Source organism: Sorex fumeus, unplaced genomic scaffold (assembly GCF_029834395.1).
Source record: "Sorex fumeus unplaced genomic scaffold, SorFum_2.1 ptg000075l, whole genome shotgun sequence".
NCBI classification, from domain to species: domain Eukaryota; kingdom Metazoa; phylum Chordata; class Mammalia; order Eulipotyphla; family Soricidae; genus Sorex; species Sorex fumeus.
The window spans coordinates 12466638-12477042 of NW_026606132.1; the positions used below are offsets into that span (position 1 = coordinate 12466638).

The 10405-nt window shown below is 52.1% G+C and overlaps 1 protein-coding gene across 1 annotated transcript; it reads left to right on the forward strand.

Annotated features, from left to right (window-relative positions):
• The first annotated feature begins 4313 nt into the window (after positions 1–4313).
• HAPSTR2 (HUWE1 associated protein modifying stress responses 2) lies at positions 4314–5186 on the forward strand. Its single transcript, XM_056130327.1, has one exon. The coding sequence runs from the start codon at positions 4314–4316 to the stop codon at positions 5184–5186; it is 873 nt and encodes a 290-aa protein (XP_055986302.1).
• Positions 5187–10405: the final 5219 nt, after the last annotated feature.

The following is a 10405-nucleotide window of genomic DNA, read 5'->3' on the forward strand; positions in this document are numbered from 1 at the left end:
AAAAATGTTCTAAATGTTTTTCTGGTAATGGCACTCAATGTCGAGTACTGAGTAATATTTTTTTCCCTACTTTCACCATTTTCCTTAATTTTTTAGACTTCCTTCCGGGAAAGAGGAAATGGGCTGGAACAGAACCCATTGGTATTTTATTATTAAACCCATCTCATCTTCATCTCTGTGACTCCTGATCTGGAATGAAATGGCCTAAGATTTCTCACTTGCCGTGTAGGCTCTATGTAAGACGCCTTCTCCACAGTACTTGGGTCTCACCAGTGCATTACCCAAAGTTACTCACATTTATAACCTTTGTCCCACTAAGGAGTCCCAAACTAAGATGGAAGGGAAATGACACACTTCGCCAAGAAGCCAGCAGAAATCTTCCTTTTCTTTTTCCCTCCGAAAGAGTCTCCTGGTATGGACGGAACTGCAGGTCTGCCGTCTGTGACCTTGAGAAAGCTGCAAGTTAAATAGGAGTTGGGTATTGAAGTTCCTCTCGTCCACCACCACCCCAGACGGGGTGCCCGACTCATCCTAACAGGTAAGTGTTTTTATAATTACGGCAGATGGCGATGATGGCAGCAAAGGCGATTCAAAAGGGGAGGCACGTGAAAGCAATAATTTTGAATGTTTGACATTTGTTTTGAAACTACCTTCCTACGGTAGACCCTTTACCATCTGTCTGTTAGCCCCCCCAACACCCACCTCTGTCTTCCCACAGGGCCCCATTGTGTGCAGTTCCTGTTTCTCAGGGGCGGAGCTGTGGGAGGCAGCCATGGGTGCCATAATAGGCACCTGCGGCCAGCACAATGGGCTGTGGGTGCTTGTGGGAGAGACAGATTGATGTATTGTGCGTGGGGGAGGAGGGCTGTCACTTGAATCCATGTGAACCCAGGCTTTAGGGGCAAGGGAGATTGACAGCTTTTGTAGGTTGCATTTCTTTTTCAAAGCTTGGCTTTAATAGACAGTAAGTTTGGGGCCCCAGGCTTTCACTCCCATAATTCTAACAGGGCAATCACCGAGCATTCAGCATTTCTTTTTACCCCCCTTGTTACGCATTAAATGATTTCAGTAAAGGAATGTGCAGCATTAATTAGAATTGGTTAGCAGATACCAAGGGGAAAAGTTTCTTCACAACAACTATAGGAGGTGTCATTTGTACAAAGACTTTTTTGTTTTCGGTCCCCATTACATTATCACTGCAATATGTAAGGTAGTGATTCTTTTCATTTAAATTAAGTGGAAAGCTACTAAATCTTGTTTTATTCTCCAGAAAAAGAATAAGGTCCTTAACACTTATCTTTTAACTTCTTTCATTTCCTAAGATTGGTGTTTACTTTTGCTTTCAGCCCGACCCATTTACAGATCTGTGTGCTTGTGTATCCAGTTCTGTGTCCCATTTAGCTCGTACAATTACAGGCAACCCTCTACTGATATATAGGATCGTTTCAGGTGAAAATAGCTCCCGGGAGTGATGAAAATTATGGCGATGCTGGGGAACTTTTTGGTAATGGAACATAGGGAAAAAGGCCAGTTTAGAATTGTGTCCTAAACGATATTAGACAGTCATTTACCCCTAACTGGTATTTAACCTTACGTCTGACATCAAATTTATGGTATTTATGAAAGAATTAAGTGAGTGGCCGAAGAATATTTTTCCCACAGAAAACATTGCTAAAGTAAGTCATATTTAAAAAAAAATCAAAATCTGCATGCACAGACATATACTCCTAATACTGAACAGCATTTCCTTAGTTTGAATTATCTTGGTTTTGTTTTTCTATAGATTTTTCAAATTCCTAATATTATTCGACATGCGTAGGAACAAAAGTAATCTCAAATATGATGTCCCATGAATGCACGTTTTGCCATGGGAGGAACTGGTAAAATTTTAAAAATCATTGGTGTGGTTTTTTATTTCTTTTAAACCACCCTCCCCTAGAAAAAAACATTTTCTCTATGGATGGAGTTAAAGGCTAATTGAATGAAAATTTCCTCACCCAATTGTTTTATTTAAATGTGTAAAGGGCAACAGTGAAAAATATTGATTGTCTACCATTATTTCTTCAGAAGAACATATTCCCACACAGTTGTCTGGCTCTGTCTATAATAATAATTTGGTGCAGTGGCTTTAAAAGTAGTGGGGTGATAATAATTAGGGTGTGCAACACAAATTTCAATGCGGGCTTCAAGATTTCACCATGCCGGGCATGAAAATTGCCGACTCGGCCTAGTCAGCTCTAAGTACTAATTAACTAATTAATCAGGTGCTGAAACCAAGTGAATGGAGAATACCAGCCAGACATCCCGAGCCCAGAGGTTTGTGCTCATTCAAAGACAGTGCAGCCTTTCTTCTTGGTTTTGAACCCAATCAAACTGGAGGGGGGGTGGTGGTGGTTTCCTACTGTCAGTCATTTAAGTCCAGGGTTTGTACTGAGAAAATATAAGAACACGTACGTCTGGTAATCACTAGGAGGCAGTGAGTTCAGGGCAAGGCCAATTCACTCGTGAGCCGTGAACTATGTCAGGGTTCTCTCAGCAGCGGTGGCTCTGCTTTTCTGGAGTTTTCTTCTAGCTATTTTCCCCTTTGGATATCTCTTATTTGGGGGTTGATCTTAGGGCCTTTGCCTCATCCCTCGTTTATGTAAATGAGAAGAGTCCAATTACACGTATGGAAAAAGGGTTTAATGAATCGTGAAGGAGCCCGCTCGGCAGAGGAAGGGCACAATTCCGTCTTCTTCGCCTCCTCCTTCCTCTCGCGCTTATTTAATTTAGAAACAGGTATGTCTTTGAAGGAAGATGATAACGCTGGGTGATTACAGCATTTTCGCCGAGACACCAAGTTTCCTACGTGCCAATTATTGAACAGATTTTTTTATCTGCGAGGCTTTCTGGAGACTTGGCCAACAGGCCACAACAAAACCGCTACTTTCTTAGGACCCCTCCCCCAATTAAAGAATGGATTAGATGTTCGTTTCTCCCCATTAAAAAAATATTCTTAGCTCTGGGTGTAATTTTCTTCTCCACACAATTTGCTCTAATAGGTCGCACCTGAACCAGGCTGGTGTGGCGACAAGGGGCTTGTTGAACTTGAGGAAAGGATGGCAGTAAGCAAAAACCATTTGCACTTCATTTGCTCTGACTGTGATGTTTTTAACTAGCTAGAATTTTAGGGTGGTGGAGACTAGGAGAATTCCCCTTCCAGGTGCTGAATTCGACAGGGGAGCAGAAATGGGCTGTGCTTGGACTTTCATTTTTTCGACTTTCTTCCCCTTTTCTTCAGTAATTGAAAGTAGACCCTAACAGGGAACACCCCCAAACTCATCTCTCTTTTTTTTTTATTAGTGAAACACCATGAGGTACCGTTGTAGACAAACTTTAGAGCTTGGGTTTCAGTTATACAATGCTCGAGTACCCATCCCTCCACCAGTGCCCATTCTCCATCACCACTGATCCCAATAGCCCTCCCACCCCCCCAACACCCCCCCCCCACCCCGCCTCCGTGGCAGGGCATTCCCTTTTGCTCACTCCCTCCTTCAGGGTCTTATAGTTTTACAATAGAGGTACTGAGTGGCCCATCGTGTTAGACTGAAAACTCATCTCTTTTTTAGTAATGCCCAAACACCTGGCAAAGATGCAAGGGCGGGGCGGAGCGGAGCGGGGATCAATACCTGGCCGGCGGGCGATTCTTGGAATTTTTGAAGTAGCCAAGTAGCCCAGCCCGGCTTGGGGACTGCGTTTAAGTTCTCGAAAACCGCGTCTACTGGCAGTGCCAGCCACGTCATTGGGCAGTTGGAGGCCACTAAGCTGGAGGCTGGTGGGGGGGGGGGGGGGAGGAGGAGGGAGGTTGGAGGTGGTGGTGGTGGGGGTGGGGGTCCCGCTGCCGCGATCCCCAGAGCGGCACAGTTTCCCGGGGTCCCGTCCGGGGAGGCGGCCGCGCGGCGGCGGCGGCGGCGATCGGGACAGAGAAGCGACCGTGCGCGCGTGCGTCGCCCGCACCCCGAAGCCCTGCGCTCCCCGCCCGGGGCCTTCCGGGCTCGGCGGGCGGGATGCGACGGGCGACGCGGCGGCTGGGGGGGGGAAGGGGGGGAGGGGGCGGCGGGGACCGGTCGCATCCCACGTGCGGGCGGGCGCGGCGGGGCCGGAAGGGGCTCGGGGGCGGGGGGCAGGGGCGGGGCGGGGCGGGGCGGGGCGTGCACGCGGGCGGGCGGCGCGCGCGGCAGCCGTTGCCCTCCAGGCCCCGCCACCGCCGCCGCCGGCGCACGAGGAGCCGGGCAGCCGCCAGCCAGCCCGAGCCGGGGCCGCCAGCGACGCGGATGGAGGAGGCGCCAGCCGACGCCGAGGAGGCCGACGCCGATGCCGATGCCGACGCCGACGCCGACGCCGACGCCGACGTGGCCGAGCCGTGGCTGAGCAAGTGGGAGCGCCAGTGCCTGGCCGAGGCCGAGCAGGGGGAGCCGGCGGAGGCGGGCGCGGCCGACGGGTCCGGGCTGCAGGGCGAGCGACAGCAGCTGTGGCAGCTCTTCCAGCTCTCGGCCATCGCCGTGGCCCAGCTCTACAAGGATGCCCAGGCGGGGCCGTCGGCGTGGGATCCCTTCCAGCACGCGGCCATGGCCGTGACCAGCCTGTACCAGGAGAGCGGCGCCGCCCACCGGCGAAGTTTCGAGATGGGCGTGCAGGTGGGCCGCCGGCGCCGCAGTCGCGACCTGCTCGACTGGGCCCGGAAGGGTCGCAGCATCATCCCCCGCGAAGATCTCATCGGCTTCCTGTGCGGCAAGACCCCCCCGACGCCGTCGACGGCGTCCAGCGCCCCCGGCTCGGCCCAGCCCGGCAAGGCCCCCAGCGCCGCCGCCGCCGCCGCCGCCGTCGAGACCCCCGGCCCGATGCCCGGCTGCAGTGGCGGCGACGCCGACCTGCGGCCCTTCCACGACGCCATCGCCGTGCACGGCCTCAGCGGGGCCATGGAGAGCATCAGCGTGGGCACCGGTGACCCCCGGGGTACCGAGCTTCCCCCGAGGAGCCCCCCGACGGAGGAGGCGGCACCAGCGGCGGCGGCAGCGGCGGCTAGCGACGCCTTTGGAGAAGTGGCCCCAGGCCCGGACAGTGTGGGGACCCGCAAGCGCCCGTCAGCCAGTTGCGGCGAGGGCGTCTCGGACTCCCCGACGCACAAGCGCCACCGACTGCTTTAAACAGGCCCGTGTGGCCCCCACGTTGCTGGCGAGCGACCTCCCCTCGCCTCTGTTCGGCGAAAGGCTCCTGAAGCCCAGCCTGCCCTAAGTTAAACAGTTTTGTAGGAAGTTTGCCTTAAGAGGCCAAGTTGGACTGCCCTCCCCTCCCCCCGCCCACCTCCCCCGGGCCGTACCCTCCCCCCACCACCGAGCAGAGCGTGGCGTCCTTTGAAGCCAGGCGCATCTGTTCAAGGAGGGAACCCGGTTTGCCTTGTTGACGATTTTATTATTCAGTGGCACCAGGCACAGTTGCCGGTGCTCAATAAATGTTTGTTGAATGAATAACTGTGAGCGGACTTACAATTCGTCAACGGGCGGGCCTAACAGGCGCCCGCGGGGTTGTAGCATCCGTTGGTCCTTGTGCGCCGTTGCGCACTGACCGTTTTGACCCATGACACGGTAGCCACAGTGTCAGGTCAGGCCGGACCACGGTGTGAAGTTCGGGGAATCCCCTAGTTAACCTCACTCTGCCATGCACCTCACTTTTACACAGGGCGGGGAGGCTGGATTTTTTTCTTTTTTTTCTTTTTTCTTTTTTTTTTGTGATGGGCTGTGATTTGGGTGATGGATGTGGCGTGGAGAGAGGCCATGATACTTGGCTTCAATCCAGCTGGGGGGTGGGAGCGGAGCGGTAGCACAGAGGGTAGGGCGCTTGCCTTGCACGCAGCCAACCGGGGTTGGGTCCCCGGCATCCCATATGGTTCCTCAAGCACCGCCAGGAGTAGTTCCCGAGTGCAAAGCCAGGAGTAAACCCTGAGCATCCCTGGGCGTGACCCAAACAGAAAAAAAAAATCAGTCCAGCTCAGTTTTTTTAGAAAAGCAGAGAGACCCGGGAGATCCATCAGGATGAAGTGGGTTTCAGCGAAGGGTCCAGAATACCTTCACGACGAACTTTGGATGAGAAAAACCCGTGGGCTGGGAGAGTACGGAAGGGAACAGTGCTCAGCTGGTGGCCAGTCATCTGTGGAGGCTCCTCTAGCCACCAGGAGGAAGCCCTGAGCACACGCCCCTGGCATGGTTTTAGGCAAAGTCCCAGAGATGTTTGCACACAGCAGCTTTTCATCTGTGAACTAGAACTCTGTCTCCCGAGGTTCTTGAGGGCATATTTCATGTTCCGTGTTTGAAGAATTGGGACCGCACTCGTGCCCTTGTTCCTCCTCCTCTAAAAATCAGGAAACCACGAAACTGATTGGGTTCTAGATAAAGCAGGGACAGACAGCACTAGAAAGTGAATTTCTGAGCTGAAACAACCGTGACCTTGTTGAAGTTTGCGTAAGCACCGCAGGTCTTCCATTGTTTCCAAGTGGGTTTACTCAGGACCCCTAGTGCGGATCCTCAGGGTCAGGGTGGGTCGCTGGCTGTCCAGAATGATCTCCTTGGACCTAAAGGAACACAGGGAGGTGGGAGTGAAAGTCCTCCAGAGACCCCCTGGTAGGTGAGAGTGGTTTAGAATAGGGGCCAGGACCCAGGTTCGATTCCCAACATCCCATATGGTCCCTGCCCCCAGCACCGCCAGGAGTAATTCCTGAGTGCAGAGCCTGGAGTATCCTCTGAGCATCACCAGGTGTGAGCCAAAAAGCAAAAAAAAAAAAAAGAAAGAAAGAAAGAGAGTAGGGGCCAGAAATGACGGATACCAGGATGTGGGGTGTGGTGTCATGGAGGTGAGAATGAGATTATGGACCTGCTAGGGAGGGGTGCGGCAGGGGGTGGGAGTTCAGAGTCCCTGAGTCTTGGCTTAGCGTGGTCATTGGTCACAGCCCTGTCTGGGGTCACTCCCAGGTTCTGCAGTGTCCCTAAGTGAGAGCCAGGGAGGTGGTTCCAGGCACCACTAGCTCCCAAATCAAAAACCAGAAGAATAAAACAAACCTAGATTCCCCCACTGTCCCTTGACTGTGCCCAGACCAGCACAAGTTATACTAGAAATCGATGTGTGACGCCTGTCCTTCAGGTTCATAGGAGAGTATTGCCATTGATTTTGAAGTGGGCTGGTCATTGATCAGTGCATTTAAAAAGTAAAGCGAATTCCCCGAGAGAAGAAAAACTTGCCATTAAAGCGCTCCACACATATTTCTTTAAATGCTACACTGGGCCTGGAAAGGATAGGGAAAATGAAAAAATAATTGAAAAACAAAACTTATCCTCAAAGGACACATTGTGCTTGAAAGAGAATCGAGTCTAGAAAGCACTTCCGATTGTACTAAAAGCACCCAAGGGCTGTATAGAATTCCGAGGACAGAAGGTGGCCTTTGAGCCTGGCCAAGAGAAAGGTAGAGTGAGCGAGACAAGGGTGTCCAACAGTTTGGGGTAGAGAGTGTGAGTTCTAGGGCATGTACCTAGCGTCCCCCGCCACCGTTGGCTGTGACCCTGGGAGGCCCTAGTACCAAATTATCAGGCCTGCACTTCCCGTCAAGCAAGAGTTAGGGGTAGGGGCCAAAGCGATAGCACAATGGGTAAGGCATTTGCCTTGCATGCAGCCGACCCGGGTTCGATCCCTGGCATCCCATATGATCCCCCAAGCACCGCCAGGAGTAATTCCTGAGTACAGAGCCAGGAGTGAACCCTGAGCATCGCTGAGTGTGACCCAGAAAAGGCAAAAAAAAAAAAAAGAGTTAGGGGTAGCCTCTGCAAAACAAAACGGAAATTAAAAAAATGAACAAAGGTGGAAAAGAGTACATCAGGTCCTGGGGGATCTCAGGAGCTGGGGAGGAAAGGCAGGGAGCAAAGGATACAGGTTTCTTTTTTGTTTTTCTTTTTGGGTCACACCCAGTGATGCTCAGGGATTACTCCTGGCTCTGCACTCATGACGGTGCTGGGGGACCATATGGGATGCCGGGATCGAACCCAGGTCAGCTGTGTGCAAGGCAAACACCCTACTCGCTGTACTATGGCTCTGGCCCCGGATACAGGTTTGTTGCCAAGCCCACATGCTTGCGAGCCAACCCGGGGGCTGGGGGTGACGCTGATCTGTGTTATGAAGATTGATGTGGCAGGATGTCTGGTACTTCATCAGCCAGGACCGAGCAGAGTGGGGACAGTCCAGGGGGACTGTCCAGGGCAGTCCTGGCCCAATAATTTCAACTAGGGCATTGCCACATTTTTGACCAAAGTGGCCAAGCTGTTGACCTTGTGAAGACAGTGCCTTGAAGAGCCTTCATTCACGAGCAGCAGGGGGGTTGGGACTGTCCCTTGAAATCATATGGCCTGTCAGTGGTATGTGATGGGACCTGCTTGGATGCTCCTTGTTGGCTGTCCAGCCCATCTGCATGTACTGCATGGCCCAGCCTGAGGTTAGACATATGCATGATCAAAGTTTCCCCCAGAGCCCTGACTTTGAGCCCTCCCCAAACTTACCAGGTAACAGGCTCTTGTCTCTTGCAGCCTGGGGAGGCCTGGGTTCCAGCAGCTAGCTCTCGGAGGACTAGTCTTGAAGGAACCGGAATATAAATTCTGCCTTGGGGCTGGAGCGATAGCACAGCGAGTAGGGCATTTGCCTTGCATGTGGCCGACCTGGGTTCGATTCCCAGCATCCCATGTGATCCCCCGAGCACTACCAGGAGTAATTCCCGAGTGCAAAGCCAGGAGTAACCCTTGTGCATCGTCAGGTGTGACCCAAAAAGCAAAAAAAAAAATTCTGCCTTTTCTGCTGGTGCTTGAAGCCTTGGGGCTGCTGGACTAACTGAATAATGGCAGCCAGAGGCAGCAATTTAGTTTGGGGGCCACCCCCAGCCATGCTCAAAGGTTACTTCTTTTTCTATTTTTTTTTTTTTTTTTGCTTTTTTGGGTCACAGCTGGTGATGCTCAGGGTTTCCTCCTTGCTGTGCACTCAGGAATTACTCCTGGTGGTGCTCACGGACCCCTATAGGATGACAGGGATTAAAGCAGGGTCGACCACTGCAAGGCAAACGCCCTCCCCGCTGTACTCAGCCCCCTAAGGGCAGAAATTTGAACCAATCGGTGTACTTATTGCTAGGAGAGCAGGGACTTGGTTTTAGCTTGTTTCCTTCTGCAGTGGTGCCCACGCAGCACCTGACCCCTAGGGGCATGCAGGAAAGGTCCAGTCAGTTAGTAATGGCTGAGTGGCCAAGTAAGTAGCACATCCGGATCCAGGCAGAGCCAGTATCTTCCTCCTCTCCCCGGGAAAGCAGCTGAAACTGCTCAAATTTCTGGGTGATCGACCCCTGGTTTCCTTTGCTCTTCAACATCATTATTCGATTTAGGCTTTCTGCAAAGTGTGATAAGGCCCAGGTTGTGGATGGCCTGAGTGACCTCGCTGAAGCCCCCAGCAGGTGAATTACAATTGCAGTGGGAATTGCCTGAGCTTTGGCACGGGTGTGGGGATTGTGACGTGAGAAACCCCAGCCCAGGAGGACACCACTGATTCCAAGGGGCTGATTTCAAATTGATCACTGCTGCTCAACTTTTCTGGGATGGCTGAAAGTACTTTGCCCCGTTCTCTTTTGTCGTAATATTGAATGTGATCAAGGTATAGAGATAGTAAAGTGGAAATCTGCCACACAGGCGGGGTGGGGGGCGGGGTGGGGAGGGTATACTGGGGCTCTTGGTGGTGGAAAATGTGCATTGGTGAAGGGACGGGTGTTTGATCATTGTATGACCGACCGAGACTTAAACTGAAAGGCTTTGTGATTGTTCTCATGGTGATTCACTGTCACTGTCACTGTCACTGTCCTCCCGTTGTTCATCGATTTGCTCGAGCGGGCCCAGTAACATCTCCATTGGAGACTTTGTTGTTACTGTGTTTGGCGTATCGAATACATCACGGGTGGCTTGCCAGGCTCTGCCGTGCGGGCGAGATACTCTCGGTAGCTTGCCGGGCTCTCAGAGAGGGGCGGAGGAATCAAACTCGGGTCGGCCATGTTAGCTGCGTGCAAGGCAAATGCCCTACCGCTGTGCTATCGCTCTAGCCCAACGGTGATTCAATAAATAAAATTTTTAAAAAAGCACTTCTCCCCATCCGTAGATCTTTTTAAATGATTGAGTCATAGCAGTTTAAAACGTTAGCTAGGTACAGCATTATAAATTAACACCTGTGTGTGCAACTTGAAGATCTCCACCCAAACTTATTTCTATCGCCATATAATTGATCCCTTATACCGAATTTACCCACACCCCCTTCCTCTGTTTGCTGTTAACTGACATTTTGTTCTTTTTGTTTGTTTGTT

What these genes read in the sequence shown, in the direction of transcription:
- HAPSTR2 (XM_056130327.1), top strand. Translation starts at nt 4,314, where the DNA reads ATGGAGGAGGCGCCAGCCGACGCCGAGGAGGCCGACGCCGATGCCGAT.